Source organism: Cervus canadensis, chromosome 4, assembly GCF_019320065.1.
Source record: "Cervus canadensis isolate Bull #8, Minnesota chromosome 4, ASM1932006v1, whole genome shotgun sequence".
Lineage (NCBI taxonomy): Eukaryota > Metazoa > Chordata > Mammalia > Artiodactyla > Cervidae > Cervus > Cervus canadensis.
The window spans coordinates 93,962,053-93,987,020 of NC_057389.1; the positions used below are offsets into that span (position 1 = coordinate 93,962,053).

The 24,968-nt window shown below is 39.8% G+C and overlaps 1 protein-coding gene across 1 annotated transcript; it reads left to right on the forward strand.

The window, feature by feature from the left end:
* The first annotated feature begins 2,853 nt into the window (after positions 1-2,853).
* On the forward strand, positions 2,854-20,262 carry LOC122440955 (zinc finger protein 124-like). The gene is made up of 6 exons (XM_043467605.1): positions 2,854-3,168; positions 8,647-8,773; positions 9,128-9,188; positions 9,960-10,220; positions 10,401-10,800; positions 20,050-20,262. Exons 1-6 carry the CDS (start codon positions 2,854-2,856, stop codon positions 20,260-20,262), a joined length of 1,377 nt encoding a protein of 458 aa, XP_043323540.1.
* The last annotated feature ends 4,706 nt before the right edge of the window (positions 20,263-24,968 follow it).

A 24,968-nucleotide genomic window follows, 5' to 3' on the forward strand; every position in this document is an offset into this window, starting at 1 on the left:
GGGCGTCCTGAAAGGGAGCTCTTGTCTAACACTGGGAAATGAATTGTGCCCAGGCAGAGAGCATTAGGGTAAGGGAACTCAGGAGAACTGCTCTGCCACATGGCCCGGATTTTATGGTGATGGGATTACTTTCCGGGTTGTCTTTGGCCAGTCACTCTGACTCAGGGTCCTTCCTGGTGGCGTACACATTGGTCAGTCAAGATGGATGTCAGTGAGAAGGATTCTGGGCGGTGGTAGGACAGGTGGAATCTCCGTTTCCAAATGTTTGGGACTTGGATGTCAAATCAAAGACCTTTTCCACCCTAGATGGGCTTTCTGTAGGGCTGGCAATAAATTCCTAAATTTCTAGAGCACTCTTCTCTTTGCCAAAGTCAGTTTCGCCTCTCCAATTGAAATCGTCAACCATTCATACAGCCTCTTTGTACAGGGAAGGGAGGAGGGTAACACTGACTGACTGTTGGTTCAGTGCTTAAGACTCCACTGACTTCCACTGCAAGGGGCATAGGTTGGATCCCTGGTCTGGGAACTAATATCCCCCATGCTGTGTGAAAGTGAAAGTCGATCAGTCATGTCCGACTCTTTGTGACCCCAGGGACTATACAGTCCATGTAATTCTCCAGGCCAGAATACTGGAGTGTGTAGCCTTTCCCTTCTCCATGGGATCTTCCCAACGCAGGCATCGAACCCAGGCCTCCTGCATTGCAGGCAATTTCTTTACCAGCTGAGCCACAAAGCAAACCTACTGCCATGCTTCAAGGTGCAGCCAAAACCTTTTTTTTTTTAATGAGGGAGCTGGGCTTTCTTGATTCCTTGGCTAGAACAAGTGTATTTGTTTATAGACACTATTTTGGCATTGTTAGTAATGGACTTGCTCCCCTTGGTGCCACATATATTTACTGATTTTCACAATCTATTGTAAATAATAGAATGCAGACAATACTCCACACTCAGTTTTTGACACCCGTGTTTCTCTTATACACACATGAGAACTGCCAAAAAAAGAAAAAAACAGGAAAAAACATAACCAAAGAAACACACACCTTTTTCTTTTCTGAATATAGATTCAAAAAATCTCAACAAATACTAGCAACAACAAACCAGTATTATGAAAAAACATGACCAAGTTTGGCTATTTCTTAGGATGAAAAATTGGGCTAGCATCTCAAACTCTTTAATGAAATGAATGAGATCAACAGGTTAGAAATCAAAAGTAGCAAGGCCTTCTGAACAGACTCTTTATAAGGTCTGAGTCCCTCCTAAAGACTCCGAAGACAAACACAAGTCACAAAGGATACTCAAGAACTACTGGGAATCCACTAGTGTTAGCAAAACCCACCCACACAGGATGGCAACTAGAAACTGGCCAGTGGACCTTTCCACGTGCCTTCCTGGCCTCCTGGCTGTGTAGATTTCAGTAGCCCACCCCTTCCTGCCTGAGGGACAAGCTGCAGGAGGATGGCTGCTCAGTGGAGCCATTTCTGCGGCTGCCCGGGGATGTATCCCTGCCAGGCACTTCTGGTTCTTGAACAGTTTTTCCAGGCCTGGATTGCTTCTGCTGTCCCCCACAACTCCTCCTACCCTGAGCTATCTGAGATACTCTTCCCAGATTATAATCCTCAAATCTGTCTCAAATAAATTTTCCCAATTATTTCTTAGATTGAGTGATTAATTTTTGAAACCACCTATGTACAAACAAAATATTGTAATGTCAACAGTTTAAATATATGTAAGGTAACTGTATTCCTATTTCCCATAATCCAATAAAAACAAGAAATGATCCTGTCAATTGGAATATACCTGGAGAGTATTCTGGTCCACCCCCACCCCCTCACCAGTAGAAGGCACCCATTATTTAATCATTACTAAGCTTTTGATATATTTGTAGATACAATAATCACCACAGTTATGTTATGCCTGGGAAATCCCATGGACAGAGGAGCTGGTGGGCTACAGGCCATAGGGTCACAAAAGTTTCATATATGACTTAATGACCAAACTACAACATACATAAATATGTGACTGACTCACCTGCTATTCTACTGAGGCTCGCACACCATCGTAGATCAGCTACAGTGGAATAAAATTAACAAATTAATAAATTAGTCAAAATTTCTTCCGGTATAAAACGTACACCCGAGAAGTTAATGAAGACACCTCACAGGCTGTGGTTTGACTGAGGTTCGTGCTGGCACCCAGGTAAGGCTGTGATTCAGACCTCCTACCAGAGCCAAGGGATTCTTGAGCTTCAGGACCTAATGAGTGGGGCTGGGGCAGGGATGGGTGGAAAGCTCAGTCCTCTGTAGAACCAAAGATGAAAATGGAGGCGACCCCTTTATTAGAGACGGTGAATTCACATTTCAGTGTCTCCCTTTCTTAAGGAGCACAGTTCCATGCCTGGCCGGACAATTTTACGCCAAGCTCTTGACCCCGGGAGGATCTGAGACCCTTTTGTTCCCGGAAGGACTGGCCAGGGCCACCATCGTATCTGTACTTGCTTCATCTTGAAACGGAATCGGGAATCATAGACCCCAAGACTATTCTTTTTCCAAGCACAAGTAACAGGCCGGGCGGGGGTGGGGGTGGGGGGGGTGGCCGTCCAATCCCACCTGCCACAGGTTGTCACTCAGGAGGAAGGGGCGGGACATCGGAATCTGTCCAACCAGGAGGCCGCTGCGGCAGGTGGGCGGGGCAATTCTGCGCCAATGCCTGGGCTTCCTTTCTCCCACTGCGGAGAAGTGCCGGTGTCTTTCCGGTCTCACCCGTCTAGTCGCGATAGCATTCAGAAGCCCTGCGATCTGCGCAGGTCTTTGGAGCTCTTAGAAGGGCCTCAGAGCAACTTCCGAGCAACTTGAAATGGTGAGTCCGCTGACGGGGTTACCGACACCGAGGTGGGACTGGTCGCTACCGGCCGAAGCCGGCCACGGTTTGATCCGGCACCTCGGGGTCACCGCCGGAGTCTGCAGATACGCGGGGTGTGTGGCGCCACTCGGACCTCAGTCCCCTCCAGCTCGCAGCGGGGTTGGATGGCCCAGCAGCCGCGACCCGGGCGTCTGGCCCGGTCACCGCGCGCCGGAACTTCGGCGAGCGCAGCCCTTCTTCTTCCCAAGATGGTGCTTGACCACGTGCATGGTCTTCAGGGGACAATCGCGACTCATTCTCCAGGGTCAGGTCGTAGGATTAGATGTCTGAGGGCTCCCAGGCCTTAGTTACTCGATCGTGTCCGATGCTTTGGGACCCCATGGACTACTGTAGTTCGCCTGGCTCCTCTGTACGTGGAATTTTCCAGGCAAGAATACTGAAGGGGGTTGCCATTTACTTCTCCAGGGGATTTTTTAGCGCCAATGATGGAACCTGCGTCTTCTGCGTTGGCCGGCTGTATTTTTGCCAGTGAGCCATCAGGGAAGCCCTTTTTATGACTGGCAGTAATCATTAAACTTCCAGGTCGTTCCCCTCATTCCCAAGATTCCGATTGAAATGATCAACTATTCCTCTCTGCGGTGCATTTCAAACAAACGGAATATTTTAATTTTTTATCCTATTTGCTCAGAGTCTTGGACAATTTTCTGGGGTGCGGGGGAGACATCCGTAGGTATTTTACCTTAGCGGAAAGCCGAGAGTAACCGCCTGGAAGTTGGTTGTCTGATAGCCATTCTTCGCCCGATTTTTTACTGGGAACAGATATTCCATAGGAAATACTTCCATGAAGGTTTTCATTTTTGTTTTGGAAACTTATTGATGAACTACCCTTTGAGTCCCCTTCAGAAGATCTACTCATTTCTTTTTTCTATACTGTAAGATATATTTAATTAATGGAGCTTAACGAACAGTATACAATATTTCCGAAGACTTAAGATGGGAATGTCAGTTGGGAAATAGGCCATTCTTACATTCCACTTGTTTCACTTTGTTTCATTCCCTGACTGAATATGGTGAAATCCTGGGGGCGGGGGGCGCTCTACTTTTGGTCGATTTCCAATGGCATTCCAGGATTTACAGTTGCAGACAAAAAGTATTCGAGTAGGATTACTTGTGTTGAAAATAATGATTGACATATATTTTTATGAAAGGAAGAGTTATTTGTGGTTTCCTGGGTGAAGTAGTAGACGTGGCTTATACACGTCTTCGCTCTTTTCCACATAAACACTGGATTTGAGTGTTTTTGCTGAATTGGTCAAACAGGATTTGTGTATTTAACATTTTAGTGGTGGTGTAGAGCACCTGTAGTGGGGAGCAGAGCCTGGGTTCGTTGTCTTCAGGCTAAGGGCCCAGCTTAGGCCCTGTGGAGGGGAAGTACTTGAAGGCCTTCATATACTTAGAATCATGCTGTTTCTAGCTTTTTCAGATTAGCTCCTTTCAGATAGCAGTACAGTTTTAATACAAGTTTCCTTCATGTGTTTTCATAGTTTGATATTAACAGTTCATTCCTTTTCATTAGTGAACAGTATTTGATTGTATGGATGTACCACTGATATTTGACTCTTGCAGTATTTGTTGCTTACCTGTTAACTTCTGCTCCCTGGGCCCCATACAACTATTTGTATATGACTTTTGTGTGAATACAAGAGTTGTCCTCATTTCAACAAATAACAAGGAGTGGTATAGCTGGGTCTTAAGATACTTAGTAAGGTAACAGTATATTTTGTTTTCAAAGAATGCTGCTGTCTTCCTTGATAGGGATATCAAATTCCATTTTGCTCAGCAGTAAATCCCCTTGTCAATTCAGGAGCCTCCAGTTGGATCCCTGCTCTGGGAAGATTCCATTAAGAAGGAAATGGCAAAAAAAAAAAAAAAAAAAAAAGGAGGAAATGGCAAAACACTCTAGTATTCTTGCCTGGAGCTCCCCTATGGAGCCTGCAATATTTAATTATAGTCCATGGGGATACAGAGAGTGGGACTCACAGTCGCCACCTAGTGACTGAACAACAACAGCTGCGAATGAGGATGATCTTCACATCTAATTGGTATTCTGAGTGTTTTTCTTGATAGTCATGAGTGTGTAGTGACAGCTTATTGTTTTATTTGCAGTTTCCAGTTGACATTTGATGTTCAGCTTGTTTTCATATTTCCTACTTCCCGTCTGTATATGCTTTTTGGTCAACTGTTGAGATCGTTTGCCCATTGTTAATTGGATTATTTTGTCTTCTTACTACTGAGTTTTCATAGTTGTGGGGCTGCTTTGAATACTAGTCATTTATCACATGTGTGGGGCTGTGCTTAGTTGCCCAGTCGTGTCTGACTCTTTGTGACCCCATGGACTGCAGCCCACCAGGCTCCTCTATCCATGGGGATTCTCCAGGCAAGAATACTGGAGTGGGTAGCCTATCCCTTCTCCAGGGAATCTTCCCTACCCAGGAGTTGAACCAGGGTCTCCTGCATTGCAGGCAGACTCTTTACCAGCTGAGCTACCATGAAGCCCCATTTATCACATTAGTGATTTGCAAATATTTTCTCCTCTCCTGTGACTTGGCTTATCATCCTCTTAACAGTCTCTTTCTCAGAGGAGGCGTTTTCTATTAATGAAGTGAAATTATACTTATTTTCTTTTATAGACCTTGTGTTTGTTGTTTGAAAATTAATCATCAAAGCCAAGGTGACTTAATTTCTTTCTGTGAAATTTTGCAAGAGTTTATTACTTTTGTACTTTACATTTAGATCTGTAATGGTTTTGAGGGTTTTTCTGGTAAAATATGTAAGTCCTGTGTCAACATTCATTTTATTTGTGTGTTTGTGAATATCTATTAATTCTTGCACTATTTGTTAAAAAAAGTTTATTTTCATTTGAATTGCCTTTCCTTTCCTTTGGCCAACTTCAATGTGGCTCTCTAGGAAGATACTGATTTTCTTCCAATATTTGGATAAGTCTTGCCCTGTTGTTTTTGAAGTTTCAAGTTTTTATTTTCCAGATTATTATTATAATTTTCATCATCTTTACACTGACTGCTTTGGATCTTTGCTGCAGCTTGCTGACTTTTCTGTAGTTCAGGCACATCAGTGTCTCTTGTTATGGAGCAGGGGCTCTAAAGCAGGCAGGCTTGGTTGCCCCGGGACATGCAGGACTTTAATTCCTGGAGCAGGGTTCTTACCTGCATCCCTTGCATTGCAAGGCAGATTCTTAAGCACTAGACTACCAGGGAAGACTCTGAATATGTCTCCCTAACCAAGAGTTATCTGTTGTTGGAGTATCTTTCAGATGTTTCACAGACATAGTTATGTGCCACAGAATGACTATTTGAATTTACCTACAGAATTCAGGAACATGTTCTTTCTTAGGAAGTAAAAGTTGCCTCTATTTCTTGCTTGTGATGATAAATGGATGCCTGATTTTATGAAGTCCTTTAAATTTTCATTTCCCCTGTGTGTCTTCCTTATATTAGTTCTTTCTTTCTTCCCTTGTAGTCATAATGACTACATGTTTATCATTGAATCAGCTCAAACTCTAGGAGATAGTGAAGGACAGAGGCACCAGGCATGCTGCAGTCCACAGGGCCCCAAGACTCAGAAAAGACTGAGCAACTGAACAACAACAAGAATGCTGCTGTTAGTCAGTCCACCTGTGTAATTTATATTCTTTCCAATGAATTTTTTCTTAAAGATTTATTTATTTATGCCTGTCCTGGCTCTTCCTTGCTGCACGCAGGCTTTCTCTAGTTGCGGTAAGAGAGAGCCAGTCTCTAGTTTCGGTGAGCAGGTGTCTCACTGGGATGCCTTTTCTTGTGGAGCATTGATTCTATGGGCAAGTGCTTCAGTAGTTGCAGTATGCTGGCTCAGTCGTTCTGGCCCTAGAGCTCTAGAGATCAGAGTCAGTATATGTGGCCCATTGGCTTAGTTGCCACTTTGCATGTGGAATGTTCCTAAAGCAGGGATCAAACTTGTGTCCACTGCATTGACAGGTGGCTTGTCAACTGCTGACCACCCCATTTCTAATGAATTTTCAAAGGTATCTTTCAAACTTGTTATCTTAATGACTAATTCCCTCAATTTTTTTCTGAAAATGGCTTTGTATTCTTAATTTTTCCTAATTGTGCTTGCTAACAAAATTCTAGGAAGTTTTTTTTTTTTTTAACATGAAATCATTAAATATTTCAGTCAACATGATTCTTGTTTTAGTTTATGTTTGTACTGAAAAGAAGCCCAATCTGATTCTAGTCTTTTCCTGTACATAAAAGTTTACCTCTGGCTTTTTATAATTTATTCTCTTTGCCTTTGTTTTTTTCTTCTTTTGACTATAACATGCATTGATCTCCATTTTAGGAGTTTTGAATTTTTTGTTTACTGAGCTCCTTGGACAGGTGTTGTCTGTCATTAATGTTAGGAAAACCTCAGTGCTTGTGATTTCTGTCTCTCTTTCCATTTAGGTATTTTCACTAGCTGTACCTGAAATATTCCATTAGAAAAATGTCATGTCAGGTTCATGAATGTTTTGTTCTGTGTTTTTTTTATATTTTTAGTCTTTGCGTTAGACTCTAGTGAAACAGGTGTTTTGGGTTTACAGGGCTTTAGAGCAAAATATTTGAGGAATGTTTTTAAAATGTCTTTTCTCTTCCCAGTATTAGGACTCCAGCTTGACCTTTGAGTCACGCCCTGATGGTTGTGGGATAACTTCTTTATTTCAAGTTTTTCATTCTCTTTTTGTGAGATGGAGAATCACAACATTTAAATTCACAAATCACAGACTAGATTTACACCTCTCTGGGCTTATAGTGGCTGCTGGTGAAACACTTGTTCTTGAAATTGCAGGATAGAAGCTTTATGTTCTTTGAGGGGAAGCCAATGATGATACCCTCACATATTTTATGATCACAGGAAAATTCATCCTCAAAGTATTATGGACGTTGATGTAGCTGTAGCTCTTAACCTGTGCGTAAAGGCAGTAAGACCCAGGATATACTGTTAGTGTGTGATGACAAAGAGTCTTTCTGGTGTGTTGTCTAACATATCGTTTGTGATTCATCTCTGAGGTCTAAGGTTGAAATCACTTGCCATCTGCATCAAGTTTTATGTAGAGAGAAGAGAAAAGCAGATTCTGTGATTATTATCAACCAACTTAAAGGCAGTGTTTCTTCAGCAGAATTATATTCAGGCAGCTGCAGGTGATTTTTTTCAAAAGACCTAGAAGACATTGGGACAGTGTAGACAGCTGGGCTTTGGTCAAATTTGAATTATACTGGTCACCTGGCCTCTGATGTTAGGTTGTACAACTAGAAAAGGCTTTCCAGTTTTTTTGCTGGGTTTTTATTCATTGAAACCCTATGCAATGTTGATCATCTGCCCCATGGGGTAGTGTAAAATGTATACCATAAGGAAGAAGATGAAAGAATTTTTCCACAGGAAATCAGTGTTCCTGAAATTGTATTTGTTTCATTTGTAAAGGATTTCTGTCATTTCCCTCCATTCTCTGGCTTGACCATGATTGTGATATAAGTAATACTGTGACCACATAAATGATGTGTAAATAATTTCATTTCTTCATGATGCTATTCTATTTTTGAGGAAGTGTGGAGTGTAAATTTCTCATGATCAAGTCATAGCATAACTCTTGTTAAAGAACAGAATCATAGTAAGCTGCATAACATTTACAAATAGAGTATAAATGTCTGGTGTGTCAGTCTCATGCATCTCACTGTGCACATATTCTGGGTGTTTTAGGACTCATTGACCTTTGAGGATGTGGCTGTGAATTTCACCTGGGAGGAGTGGCTTTTACTGGATTCCTCACAGAAGACACTCTACAGAGATGTGATGTTGGAAAACATTAGAAATCTGGCATCAGTAGGTAAGAATGACAAAATTCCCTTTGTTGATCTATTAGAGAGTTGTTTCTTACCTGTTATACTGTTCAAAGATGTGGAGTGTGGAAAGATAATACATTGGTAAAGAAACTATGAGGGAATAAAGGGCAGTTCTCCTGCAGTCCAAAAGTTAGGACTTGACTCTTTCACCTCTCTGGCCTGGGTTCAATCCCCGGTTCAGGAAGTAATATCCCACAAGCTGCACAACATGGCAGGGAAAAAAAAAGAAAGAAATAGAAACTCAGCAGGGTCAGAATTCATCATGGACCTAAAATCCAATGAATTTTTCTTTAATTTCTAGTACTTCAGATCATATTTTTTCTGGTTCTGCATTTCAGTGACAAAACAGCCAGATCATGACATTGATGAACAGGAGAAAAACCATGGGAAAAGATCAAGGTGAGCCATATTCATGATACACAGCAGGTCTCATGTCCAAATCTTGGTGTATAATGAAAATTTTATAGGAATCAAAGAAAAGAAATATCCCCATCTTCAAATTTATTTATTCTTGAAAATGTCTCTCCAAAATATTTTCTTAAATATGGAAGAAATGTTCCATGTTTCCAATGTGATTTGTTTACAGTTCATATTTATAAACTCTATATTTGAATATTAGTTTTTAAAAAAAATAATTTTACTTATTTACGTATTTCTTGTTGTAGAGTTTGGGCTTCAGTACTTTTGGTCTCAGGCTGTAGAGTTTAGGCTCAATAGTTGTGGTACAAGAGCCTAGTTTCTCCACGGCATATGGGATCTTCCAAGACCTGGAATTGACCCCATGTCTCCAGCATTGCCAGGTGGATTCTTTACCAGTAAGCCACTAGGGAAGCCCTCAATATTACTTTTTAACAGAAAGGTTGAAATTCTATTGGAAAGCATTCTGTATATTCAACTTGTTACAATTCCCACAAGAGAGAAAACCTCACTATTCCTATAAATCATAATAAATACAAAAATGTAAAATAATAAATGTATTTAGAATGTTGTTCTTATGATTTACAGAAGTCCAATGATAGAGAAGCTCTGTGAAAGTAAAGACATTAGTTCCTTTGGAGAAAACTTCAATCCTATTACAACTCTCAAAATGAGGGAAAAAACTCCTGATTTAAAACCATGGGAATGCAGTGCATATGAAAATACCTTCATGAGTGGTTCATCCCTCACTAGATACATGAAATGTCACATTGAAGACAAACCAAGAGATCATCGAAAATACCCTCAGAAGGTATGTAAATGCAAAGAATGTGGGAAGGTATTCTTTTCTCCCACTGCTCTCATAACACATGAAAGGAGTCACACTGGAGAGAAACCCTATGAATGTTTACAATGTGGAAAAGTTTTTTTATATCAAAACTCTTTGCAACAACACAAAAGAACTCACACAGGGGAGAAACCCTATGAATGTAAGAAATGTGGGAAAGCCTTCTTGTGGAGAATAACTTACTGGAAACACATGTTAACACACACTGGAGATTTACCTTATAAATGTCAGAAGTGTGAGAGAGCATTCCTTACTCCCAGTTGGCTTAGAAGTCATGAAAGGAAACACAATAGAGAGAAACCCTATCAATGTAAGCACTGTGGAAAAGTCTTTAAAAGTCCTGAAAGTGTTCCAGTACATGAACGAATTCACACGGGAGAGAAACCCTATGAATGTAACCAGTGTGGGAAAAACTTCAATACTTTGAGTTCCTTAAAAGCACACAAAATAGTTCACACAGGAGAGACACAATATGTATCTAAAATATGTTCTAAAGTATCGACTTGTGCCAGCACTCTTCAAAAATATGAAGCGATCCACAGTGGAGAAAAACAATATGAGTGCATGCAGTGTGGGAAAGCCTACAGATTTAAGAATAGCCTCCAGAAACACATGATAAGACACACTAGAGATAGCCCTTATAAATGTAAGGAATGTGAGAAAGCATTCATTCATTTCAGTTCTCTTAAAATACATGAAAGGAGTCACACTGGAGAGAAACCCTATAAATGTTTACAATGTGGAAAAGTTTTTCAATATCAAAACTCCTTCCAAGAACACAAAAGAACTCACACTGGAGAGAAACCTTATGAATGTAAAGAATGTGGGAAAGCCTTCATGTGGAAAGTAACTTTTCAAAGACACATGGTAACACACACTGGTGATGTACCTTTCAAATGTCAGAAATGTGAGAAAGGATTTATTTTTTGCTCTGAACTTCGAAAGCATGAATGGAGTCACAATGTAGAAAAACCATATCAATGTAAACAATGTGGAAAAGCCTTTAAAAGTCCTGAAAGTTTTGAAAAACATGAAAGAATTCACAGGGCAGAGAAGCCCTATGAATGTAAGCAGTGTGGTAAAACCTTCCATTATTTGAAGTCCTTAGAGACACACAAAAGACATCACAGAGGAGAGAAAACATATGTATGTAAAACATGTTCTAAAGAATTCTGTTGGTCCAGCTCTCTTCAAAGGCATGAAAAAATCCATAGTGGAGAAAAACACTATGAGTGTATGGAATATGGGGAAGCCTACAGATGTAAGGAAAGCCTCCAGAAACACAAAATAACACATACTGGAGATGGTCCTTATAAATGTAAGGAATGTGAGAGAGCATTCATTAATGCCAGTTCTCTTAAAATACATCAGAGAAGTCACATTGGAGAGAAACCATATCAATGTCATCAATGTGGTAAAAGTTACAGATATCAATCATATATAAATAAACATTTAAGAACCCATACTTTAGAGACATCCAGTGAGTGAAAAATACTCAGGAAAACCTTCCCTTCCTCTTATGTGCTGGTGTATGAAAACATTCACACTGGACAGGAATCCTATAAAATATGAAAAATGTGGAAAAGACTTTTTGTTTCCCCATAAGAATAAACACCTTCTGTCAGGAAGCCTTTGGGTACTTTTTGTTACTTGTACCTCAGTATAATCCCCCAATATGTTTTTTATTGTATTTTATTTTATATGATTAAAAGGTTTTTTGTGTGTGTGTGTGTGTGAAACAGTTTTTGTAGTTTCAGATATTTTACCGAGTCTTTTGGAAGCTTTTCTTACCTAAGAAACTAGATTTTCGTTTCTGGAAAGAATAAAGTTCCCATTTTTACTTATGAGTAGTCTAAAACCTTGCAATTTTTTTCAGTCAATCATTATACAATAACAGTTAGTTTTATCCTGTGCATAAAAGGTCAGCTACTTCATCCTCAGGCCATTTTCTTAAGATTTAGTTACAGTTTTGTGTCAAAAGTAATTTTTTTTCCTTTGCTTTTTTTTTTTCATGTTATTTTATTAGTTGGAGGCTAATTACTTTACAATATTGTAGTGGGTTTTGCCATACATTGACATGAATCAGCCATGGATTTACATGTGTTCCCCATCCTGAACCCCCCTCCCACCTCCCTCCCCATCCCATCCCTCTGGGTCATCCCAGTGCACCAGCCCCAAGCACTTGTCTCATGCATCCAACCTGGACTGGTGATCTGTTTCACACTTGATAATATACATGTTTCAGTGCTGTTCTCTCCGATCATCTCACCCTCACCTTCTCCCATAGAGTCCAAAAGTCTGTTCTATACATCTGTGTCTCTTTTTCTGTCTTGCATATAGGGTTATCATTACCATCTTTCTAAATTCCATATATATGCATTAGTATCAAAAGTAATTTCTAATTTTTTTTTTATAATTTCTAATTTTTAACTGTAGAAGTTAAATCATGGGATGTTTCAATACCTTTGTGCCAATGACCCTTAAGATCACAACTCTACTGGAGGCAATTACTGTGATGAAATAAATTCTATTAAGAACAAATACAGATAAATAAGATCCTAATGTATAGCATAGAAAACTGTACTCAACATCCTGTAATAAAGTAGAAATATATGAAATGAGATATATTTGTGTGTGTGTGTATATATATATATATATATATATAAAAGATCACTTTGCTGTAGCAGAAATTGACATAATATTGCAAATCAACTATACTTCAATAAAAAGAAGAAACGAATGTTACAAGCCCATAAGACTGTGGTATGTAACAGTAAAAGGGCACTCAAAGGTCTTCTAGGAGTTGCACTTGTGTTAGAGGATTGGATTGCTACGCAAGGGAACAAGGTGCTTTTCTTTATTGAATGCTTTCAGATGTTTACTTTATCATTGATGACTGGAATCATTTTCTTCAAGGCAAAAATTTTCTCATGCAGTTACACTTAATTAGTAAGAAGTTTCATTCAATCACATTAGTAAGGCAAGGGAACTATTGGTTATTTTTATGATTTCATTTTTTTAAATCACTGAGATGGGGTTATAAAATACATAAATTCAGTTCTTCTGTATTCTAGGTAATATTTTTTAAATCTCTCTTATGACATAATCAAGGCCTATAAATTTATGTAAATTGTGAGACAATAAAAGATGGCTTGAGAGAAAGATAGGACCATTCTGCCAGTGAACCTTTTCTGAAAGACTTTACAGTTTCCAAAAAATTAATTTTATTGAACTATAGATGATTTACCATGTTGTATTAACTTACGCTGTATAGCAAAGTGATTCCATTGTATATGACATTGTTTTTTATATTTTATTCTATTAGAGTTTTTCACAAGATATTGACACTATACTATACTGTAGGACCTTGATGTTGATCTGTTCAATGTATAATAGTTTAATTAGGTCAGTTTGAAACTTCCAGTTCATCCCTCCTCCCATCATCTCTCCCCTGTGGCAAAAAGAAGTCTATTCTCGATGTCTGTGAGTTTGTTTCTGTTTTTTAGACAAATTCATTTGTGACATATTTTAGATTCTACATATAACTGATATCAGCTGTCTGTCTTTCTGGTATCAGAAAGGGAGGGAGAACAGTTTCCAGGTGAATCCCAATTTATGGAAAGATTTAGTGTGTTACTTCTACCAGAAAAAAATCAGGAATCAGTTTCCTTAGGGACACTGTAGTTATTTGTATGTCAAAGTTCACTAGGGTTTGAAGCAAAACCTGACCAAAAATTTCCTTCCAGTATGAAATGTACATAAGAGTGTTTAATGAATTATCTCACAGTGTGTTTGAGAAGAACCCTTGCATCCATCTGGGCTACAGGGTTCAAACTTCTAACCAGGGCAAAGTGTTTTAAAATTCTTTACCTTAAGTACCAAATCAGTGGGGATTGGAAAGGCTCAATGCTGGGAAAGATAAAAGATTGAAATGGATTTAGACTGGGATATCCCTGGTGGTTCAGTGCACACTTCGAAATCAGGGGGCACAGTTCTATTCCTGGTTGGGGGAGATCTGCATGCTGCATGGCAATGCAAAAAATAATAATAAATTATGATTTAGTATTAAATCATTGCCCAAGTGTGCCTTGGGGTGGGATGTGGGAGGAGGTTCAAGAGCAAGGGGACGTATGTAAACCTATTACTAAGTCATGTTGATGTATGGCAGAAACCCACACAAGATTGTGATGCAGTTTTCCTCCAATAAAAAAAAAAATTTTTTTTAAATTAGGATTCAGACTGTGTTACAGATGATGGAGAGGTCTCAGTATGGTGTTGGTGTGCCAATATCTGAGGAATGTATGTGTTTGAATTTGTTCTTAAACCACATACAGGTGAATGTAAAGTGGAACCAGAAAGGGACTAGATTCTAGAAAATCTATGTCAAATATTACTCACCGGCAGGATATGTCCAGCTCTAGATTTATTTTTGTATTATCACAAGTCTCATAGTCTATTCAACAGACACCAGTCAGAAGGAAAGACAAATCATCTACCAAACTGCCTGGACTTCCCTGGTGGTCCTGTGGCTAAGACTCTGCTCCCAGTGCAGAGGGCCCTTATTCCATCCTTGGTCAGGGAATTGGCTCCCACATGCTGACACTGAGAGTTTACATGCTGCAACAAAGATCTCAAGTGCTGCAGCCACATAAACAGAAATCAACATTTAAATAAAATATCAAACTCATTTTTTTCAATGGCCCATTACCTGTGAATGAACAGACCGTTATAAACATTTAACTCTAGTTGCATTGTAGAAGTAACACTGAAATTCACCCATGGATTTCACGGGCTTCAAATGGGAAGAGAAAAAACTCAATTATCTGATTAAAGGAAAAATCTCTACCTTTAAACGTTACATACTTGTGTTGAAAGATAATTTACGGAATTAACATATTAGTATTCATTTCTAAAATTTGTGGAAATCCACCATTTAAGGATACGCTTGAAGAAAGATGCTTAGTAAACACAACATAATTATAAACTTTAAAACAACTCTTTTAAGATTCCTGAAACATGAAGCATTGATTACTTTTCATCAAATTATCTCATGTTGGGACTTCTCTGATGGTCCAGTGTCAAAGATTCCATACTTCCAGTGCAGGGGATCCAGGTTCCATCCTTGTTCCAGGAACTTCATCTGGCATGCCACAACTAATGAAAGGTTGTTGCTGAACCACGAAAGACGCTGGGATTCTTGGCCTCTGGAGGAGAAGAATTCAATCCGGGACCAGAGACGAGGCTCGATCACTCAGAGCTTTGTGTAATAGAGTAAAAGTATAAAAGAGATAGAGAAAGTTTATGACATAGATGTCAGAAGGGGACAGAAAGAGTGCCCCCTCGCTAGTGTTAGCAATGGAGTTATATACTTTTTAATTACTTATTACAATGAATCAAAAAAATGTCTGGAGGTTGTAAAGACCTTACTAGACCCATTCCCATAATTTACATTTTAAGATAACAGGATTAGCCAGGTTTTTGCCAGAAACTGTCCTCAAGCAGGATACATTCTTATTATATAATCCTAAGGAATGTAGAGGGGAAAAAAATTTGTCCTTTCCTCCTCCTTGAGAATTCCAGACCCCTCTCTCCTTGGGGATCCCCAGACTTCTTATCAACCTGCCTAGGAATTGACTCTCTTACTAAGAGTTCTCATTCCACAACTAAAACATCCAGCATCCCTTAAGAAAGATCGAAAATCCTCTGTACTACAAGTAAGACCTGACTCAGTCATATAAATAAATTATTTTAAATTATAAAATAAATTATTTTAAAATTGTTTAAATTCTTTTATTGTAATATTTATTTTATTTGGCTTTGTCTGGTCTTAGTTGTGGTATATTTCCTTGCAGCATGCAGGACCTTTCATTGCACCCCATAGACTTAATGTCTAGTTGTGGTGTGAAGGCATAGGTCCATCATGAGCTTGTGGGATCATAAGTCTCTGACCAAGAATCAAACTCCTGTCCCCTGCATTGAAAAGTGGGTTCTTAACCGTGGCCCAACAGGGAAGTCCATATATATATACACATATATATGTGTATATATGTATACATGTTTATATATAGGGAAGTCCATAAATATATGTATATTTTTTAATTGTCATGATGACTCATGTATATACAAATATCCTGAAATGTATAAAATGTACACTTAATGGGTGCCTTCTAACAATATGTGTAATAAATCTAAATAAAGCTTTTCAAATAAACCAGCAGATAAAGTGTTTTTTTACAATGGAAAATAGTTTTGCAATGCAGTCTCTTGGGAACCTAAGACTTGCCTGTACACAATACATCAATTTCTTCACTTAGTTGCCTTCAGTTTTGTGTGGTGTGGTCAGAATGCTGAAGATCCACTGTCTTAGGACATTTCAATAGTACGATACAGTACAAGTGTATCAGACCATCCGTTGTAATCTTTAAGTGCAATTTTATTAGTCATTTAGTTATACCTCAATAACACTGTGGCCACGGGGTGGCAGGAGTTTCCAGGTGCATTCCTATTTTACCTATAATTTATAGTTTTTTCATTTATCAGTAGAAATAGGAGTACAATTGCCTTATATATATTATAGCTGTTGACATTGCAAAGTTTTCTAGGCACACAGGGAGCACTGATCTAAAATTTCCCACATGTCAGGCTCCCAGTGCCAGACCGTCAGATCACTCTGAATTCCTGCCATTGCCACCATTCAGCAGCAACATGTTTCATATGAAACATGAAATTAGAACACTCCTTAACACCATACACAAAAATAAACTCAAAATGGATTAGAGACTTTCAAGTAAGGCTGGGCACTATACAACTCTGAAGAAAACACAGGCAGGACCCTCTTTTACATAAATTACAGCAATCTATTCTTCAAGCCACCACCTAGAGTAATGAAAATAAAACACAAATAAACAAATGGGATCTAATTAATCTTACAAGATTTTGTGCACAGTACTCTTGTCTGGAGAATCCTATGGATAGAGGAGTCTTTTGGGCTACAGTCCATAGGGTGACAAAGACTTGTACATGACTGAAGCAGCTTAGCACACATTCATATGACAGAAGGTAAAAGTTTAGACTTTGTCTCCTTTTGTGTACAGTAACTTTCATTTTATGTGTTTTGTGTTTCCTTTTTAAAATAATTGAGCCAAAAAGTGTGCTATGATCACATTTTCTTTCTTGAAGAAAAAAGTTGGTTTGTTGCACCTGGAGCACATTTCCGCCCCCCCCCCCCCATTCTTGTTTTCCCAATTTTTCTTGACTTGCAGACTTAAGTTCCAACCCTTCTGTAAAATGCCACTTAATAAGACTGTACAGTTTAAAAAAAAGTTTTTGCACAGCAAAGGAAAACATAAGACCATCCTCAGAATAGGACAAAATATTGGCAGTTGAAGCAACCAATATGGGAATTAATCTCCAAAATTTAGAAAAGAGCTCATGCAGCTGAATATAAAAAAACAAAACCAAAAAAAAAGGACGATCTAAATAGACATTTCTGCAAAGAAGACATACAGATAGCCAAAAGTGCATGAAAGGTTGCTCAACATTACTCATTGTTAAAGAAATCAAATCTACAAGGAGGTGTCACTTCACACTGCTTAGAATGGCCATCATCAAAAGTTCTACAAACGGCTTCCCTGGTGACTCAGTGCTAAAAAATCTGCCTGCTAATGCAGGAGACACGGGTTCAATCCCTGATCTGGGAAGATTCCACATGCTGTGGAGTAACTAAGCCCATGCACCACAAGTATTGAGCATGTGTTCTAGAACTGGACACAGAACAGATGAGCCCACACACCATAGACTGCTTGCTCTGAAACAAGAGATGCCACTGCAATGAGAAGCCCTCCCACCTCAACTAGAGAGTAGCCCCCACTTGCAGCAACTGGAGAAAGTCAGTGCAGTAACAAAAACCCAACACAACCAAAAATAAAAATTATGTGTATGTATATGTATAAAGATCTACAAAAAATAAATGCTAGAGAGGGTGTGGAAAAAAGGGAACTCTCCTACACTGTTGGTTAGAATGTAAGTTGTTACAGCCACTATGGGGTATAGTATGGAAGGTCCTTAAAAAACTAGAGCTATCATAAGAGCCAGCAATCCCACTCCTAGGCATATACCTGGAGAAAACCATAATTCAAAAACATACATGCATCCCAATATTAATCGCAGCAGTATTTACAAAATCCAGGACATGGAAAGAGACATAGCTGAACAACAAAAAGACATTGAAACAACCCAAGTGTCCATCAAAAGAAGAGTGGATAAAGGAGATATGCTACATATATACAATGGAATGTTGGCCATAAAAAAGAACAAAATAATTTCCTGCCATTTGAAGTCCCATGGATGGACTATGAGATTGTCCTGCTGAATGGAATGGGTCAGACAGAAGGATGGATGTCATATGTCATCAAGTATATGTGGGGTCTAGAAAGGGGGACAAATGAACTTGTTTGCAGGAAAGAGATAGTCTTTTCTACGGAGAGCAAACATATCGTTACCAGATGGTAAGGGAGGAGAGAGAAATTAGGAGATTGGGGTGAAATGTACACACTACTGTAGTTAGAATACATAACTGATGGGGACCTCTTGTGTACCTGAGAACTCTGCTCTGTACTCTGTAATGGCCTATATGGGAACAGAATTTAAGTAAAGAGTGTATATGTGTGGTTGATAAACTTGCTGTACACTTGAGGCTAGCACAGCATTGTAGATCAGTTATACTCCACTAATAATTATAAATTAGTAAATTAATTACATTTCCTTCCAGTGTAAAATGTACACCTAAGAAGTTAATGAACACACCTCACAGCCTGTAGTTTGGCTGATATTTGTCTTCGCAGGCAACTTGTTTTAGTCACAAAGTCCTGTCCAACTCTTTGTGACCCCATGGACTGTGTAGCCCGCCTGGCTCCACCTGCTCTTCTGTGGGATTTCCCAGACAAGGACAGTGGAGTGGGTTGCCATTTCCTTCTCCAGGGGATCTTCCCAGATATTGAACCTGGGTCTTCTTCACAGGCGGATTCGTTACCACTGAGCCACCTGGAAAGCCCTCACACCCAGCTAGGCCCATTGATTCAGACCTCCTACCAGAGCAAAGTGCTCTGGGATTCTTTCACTTAGGTTCCAAAAGACTGGTGATGGGGCAGATATGGTTGGAAGCTGTAGCTATGTCAAGGATCAAAGATGAAAGTGGAGCGAGCCCTTGGTTAATTCTCATTTAAGTGTCTGCATTTCTTAACAAGAAGCGTGTCTCTATGTGCAGCCACAGAGCCTTGCACCAAACCCTTGACCCCTGGAGGACATCAGACCATCTTACTGGCAGGTCTGGCCCTGGCCATCCTCATATCTCTACTTGCACCATCTTGAAGTGAAACAGGAATTCCAATGCAGGAGAAGATGCCGAGGACAGCAGAGGCAATCCCAGGGCAGGAAAAGGTTCTATCTGAAACCAAAACCATGCTTGAATAGGTCACATCCCACCTTGGAAAAGACCCTGATTCTGGGAAGGACTGAGGCAAATGGAGAAGGGGCTGACGAGGATGAGATGGTTAGATAGCTTCACCAACTCACTGGACATTAAGCAAACTCTGAGAGATAACTGAGGGTAGAGAAGTCAGAGCTGCTGAAGTCCATGGTGTCTCAAAGAGTCCCGCGGTCTTAACAATACCTTCCATATGTCCTCACTCAGGCATGAGGGGCGGGGCATTACAATCTGTCCAATCAAGAGGCCATTGAGTCAGGTGGGTGGGGTGATGCTTCCTGGGTGGGGACTTCTGTCTTTCTCTGTGCAGAGACTACTGTGTCCTGAGCCATTCACTCGCCTGGTCTCTGTCATGTACCTTCTGTTGCCCTTTAATCTGCACTGCTCGTTGGAATTGCTGGGATGGATTCAGACCTAGGAAATCTTGGAATGGTTAGTGTGGTCCCCCTGGGCTAAGGACTTTGCAGAGGGACTGGTTGGCACTGGCTGAAACTGGTCGTTTTTTGACTCAGCACCTCGCGGTCAGTAACATATCTGGGGATACCCAGAGTCTGGATTCTTCTGGGTCCTCAGTACCCTCGGGGTCTCAGCGGAAAGGTTGGCCCCCAACTCACCTCCTGCAGCCCTTCTTCTCCCTCCGATTGTGTGGTGACATTGTGCGCGGTCTTAGGATGACTACGGGGACTTTTCTCCAGGGTCTGGACGTGGGATTAGTCGTTGTCTGACTGGTCCCAGCACCTCCTTTTTGTCCAGGAGGCACCCATTTTCCTCTGAGTTTTTTAAATGCTTCAGATGCAGAATCTCAACTCAAAGACTTTAGCTCAACAGAGGGTCTCTTTGTAGGGCTGGCAATGAATTATTAAATTTCCAGATCACGCCCCTCATTTCCAAATTCAATTTTGCCTCTGCTATTCAAATGTATTGATATAAACTATTCTTCTCCGTGGTACATTTCATACTAAAAGGGGAAACAGACCTAGTTCGCAGAGCTGAAAACTGAACTTCGTAAACTGACAAACACTCACACAGGCAAAGCTTATTTTAGAGGGTAGAGCTACAAAGCCCTCAACATAGAAACTGAGAGGGGTGCATGAGCCCCCAAAGGCAAGAATAGCAACATTTACCATTGAACAATTGATCTGTTCATTTTGGGTTGGCTTGGGGCACCTGATGTATGTAATATTTGACCAATCAGTTTAAAAAGCTACAATGTCCAGTTTGTCATTTTTATGACTTTTTGATTCCCCAGTCCTTGGGTTTTTTTTTTTTTTTTTGGCTTTCAGTTGGCAGCCTGCGACTCTTTCTCATGACATCCCGGCTATTGTTTAAGAACCAGATGTATATTTAAAACTTAATGATCCAGCTGGTATATTTTTCCTTGATAATCTGTATGGCAATTACTGATTGTCTTATCATGGGTCTGGATGTTTTATGGCCCTTCGGACTGCCTGAAAACTGTAACAACAAGTATAGCTATATAGATTTTATATATATATATATGGAGCAAGATGCTTATGTGAAATTAAAGTTGGACTTAAAAACTAAAATTGAAAAAAATAACCGAGGCCTCAAGCCTTACACTGACTGCCTAACAACTCTTACCTTAATACAAGTTCAATATTTTAATTTTTTATCCTATTTGTACAGTGGTGCATGGCATTTTTGTGAGGGCAAATGGTGGGTGGTTGGGGGAGTCTGTGCATATTTCACCTGAGGGGAAGCCTGCAATAACCACGTGGAAGTAGGTGTATGAAACCCTTTCTCCTTCCAACTTTTTATTGGAACAGATACACCATAGTAAGTTCTTTCCTAGATATTGTTTGTTTTTTAAACTTCTTCACAATCAACCCTGCCCATTCCTGGTTAGTCCCCTTGAAAAGATTTACTTATTTATTTAAGTTTCTTTTTTCAACAGTATAAAACATGTTGAATTAATAAAGAATGAAAGACACTATAAAGTAGTTCCAAAGTGGTAGTGTAACAGGGAAGAGTCAACTTTGACTCTCCCAAGCTAGATCTATTTCTTTAGCCACTTTTGTTATTATAATCACACATAATGGCCTGCCTCATAATCTTGTCCCTCTGCCTACCTGTTAAGCTAAAGTACCTTTGTTCCGAGCCCTTTCCACCTGTAGATGGCAGGAAGGAAGAAATTAAACACATCCCCCTGCCTGAGGCTTGCCATTCTAGGAGATATATGCAAGATTAAATGGACTTTTGTTTCCTCACCTCACCCCATCTCTGATCCATAAAAGAACCTGGCATCCAGACTCTGACAAGATGGTTATTTTGAGGCAATAGTCTGCCATCTCCTGGGTCACCTGGCTTTCTGAATTAAAATAGTATTCCTTGCCTCAACCCCTCCTCTCCCCAATTAATTAGCCTCAGTAAGAGAGGTGAATTTCAGAGGGAAGAAATTGCATTGTTACATTCCATTTATTTAGAATTTTTGTTTTACCTTTTTCATTTCCTGAGTGAGTATGGTGAGTTCTTTTGGATAAAACCTTTTGTTTTATTTGATGTCAAATGATATTCCAGGATTTAGACTTGCAGACAAAAAGTATTCAATTATGATTCATTGTGTAATAAACTTCCCTTGAAAATAATGATTGACATATTTTTTTCTGAAAGGAATAGATGTCAGGGGTTTTCTGGGTGAACTATTAGAAGTGGCTTATAATTTTCTTCTCTCACTTCCGCATAAACACATAATTCATAATTCTCATTCCACATAAACATAATTTTCATGAATTGCCCCCTTGCAGCCTGTGAGGGGAAGAACTTGAAGGCCCTTATATATTTGGAATCATAGAGTTTATAGCTTTGTCAGATTGGCCTCTTTCAGATAGCAATACACTTCTATGCTTTCCGTCATGTGTTTTCATAGCTGGAGATTTCATTTCTTTAATTAGGGAACAGTTTTTTTTATCATATGGATGTACCAGTGATTATTTGACTCTTTCAGGATATGCTGCTTATCTATTAACTCATGCCAGGTGTGAATTAAGCCCATACAGGTATTTCTGTGTAAGTTTTGTGTGAATACAAGAGTTGACCTCTTTTGGACAGATAGCAAGCAGTGGTATTGCTGGGTCTTAAAATATGTAATAAGAGTATATTTTGTTTTCAATGAAAGCTCCTGTCTTCCTTCTTAAAGGTACCAAATTCCATTACCCTAGCACTGAGTCTGCCTGCCAATGTGGGACATTCAGGTTTGGTACCTGGTCCAGGAAGAGAACCTAGAGAAGGAAATGGCAACTGACTCCAGTATTCTTGCCTGGAGGACCCCATGGAGCCTGGCATGCTAGAGTCCATGAGGTCACACACAGTCAGATATGACTTAGTGAGTGAACAACAAGAACAACAGCAGTGAATGAGATTATCTTCACATCTATTTGGTGTTCTGAGTGTTTTCCTTTTTACTTATGAAATGTGTGTAGATGAAATGTATAGACAAAAATGCTATATGATTGAAACAAATATCATTTTAAGAACATTGATTTTGGTGTGAAAAGTCTTTCACCTTCTTCATTATTATCCACCGTCTGCAGCACATTCCAGAGAAGGCAATGGCAACCCACTCCAGTACTCTTGCCTGGAAAATCCCATGGATGGAGGAGCCTTGTAGGCTGCAGTCCATGGGGTCGCTAGGAGTCAGACACAACTGAGTGTCTTCACTTTCACTTTTCACTTTCATTCATTGGAGAAGGAACTGGCAACCCACTCCAGTATTCTTGCCTGGAGAATCCCGTGGACAGGGGAGCCTGGTGGGCTGCCGTCTATGGGGTTGCACAGCATCGGACACAACTGAAGCGACCTAGCAGCAGCAGCAGCACATTCTAAGATAGAGGGTAAAGTCTGCATGAATTTTTAATGAATGAGTCTTCTGAGGAGAACTGGAAGCTTTTCTTCCTATTCCTATCACCAAACATGGGCATCCAGGAGGCCTGTAGAAATCAAATTTTTACCAAAGCCCACCTGGCCACACAGTCCTAAAGTCCTCCAGGCCTTCAGAAGTAATCTAATGTTCCTGACTAAATGTAAACCTTCTTGTGGGGAAGCCCTGCTTTTAAGTTGTCTAATAAAGATCACAGCCTGTGTGCTTCCTTTTCCTCTCTCTCTATAATTTCATGCAGCTTGGAAGTTATTTAAACTTAGAGCTCAGACCTGAGGAAAAAGGAATAACAACTGAGACCACAAAAGCCCTCTACTCGTGTGTCTCTGAGCTTCTACCAGCCAAACTAAAGAGCCCACACTGAGATAATAGCCAGAATAGCTCTTTCTGGTCAAGCCCTGTCCCCTTGAGGAAAGGATAATAAGAGCTACAGATAGCAAGCATATTCACTGAAGTTCATATGCACTGATGGTGAATTTGCCCATTTAAAGTTTTCATCAGTGGATTCCTCCAAAACAACATAAAGTCTCCATTCTGCAATTGCAGGACCTAGTGTTTCCTGAGTAGACACCCTAGCTGCTGCCTGGCCAAATTCCAGTCTGGAGTTTATGGCATTAGAAGCTGTGATTCCCAAGCTCATGAGAAAATTTGAAGTAAAGTCTTCATGAGAATCTCATGAAAAAATTTGAAGTAAAGTCTTCCTAGAACAATGAGACAGGTGACTTCAAAGGGTAACTGGTGTCTCCAAAACTGGGAAAGAGAAAATAAAGAGGGTTCTCAAATATGGCACAAATATTGTTTTTAAGGCCTGCGCTGGGGGGAAAAAAAAGTTGTTTTGCATTACACATGCAAAAATGAAAGAAAAATATCCATAAACCTCAGAATAACCTTCTTTAACACAAGATTTAAAATACACATAATGATAGTAAGTGAAGGAAAAGAAAGACAGAAACAGAAGGTATAACTAAAAATCACTGAGATTTTTCCAAAAATTATGACAGACAACAATGGTAGACCCATGAAGCTCAGTGAACTTTAAATATGAAAACACCTGAAATGGAGACCAAAGTATATCTTATTCAAAGCAAAGAAAAATCAAAGGCAAAAGAATATATTTTAAGAATCTAGAGTAGGTGGGGCGGGAAACATCCCTGGTGGTCCATGGTTAAGAATCTGCCTGCTGATGCAGGGGACACAGCTTTGATCCCTGGTCCAAGAAGATCCCACATGCCTCAGGACAACTAAGCCCTTGCACCCTTAGAGCTCATGCTTTGCAACAAGAGAAGCCACTTCAATGAGAAGCCCATGCACCACAGCTACACAGAAATCCCTACGGGACTCAACCAGAGAAAGCTCACATGCAGCAACAAAGACCCAGGGGAGCCAAAAATAAATAAAGTTTTTTAACTGTATAGGATTCTATAACAAGCAGTATCATCCTTAAAAAATAAATAAGAACTTTCTGAGACAAAAATTGAGGGTGTTTGTCATTACATTGAAGTTGATGTCAGTCAACCTGCTTCCCCCCCCCCCAAA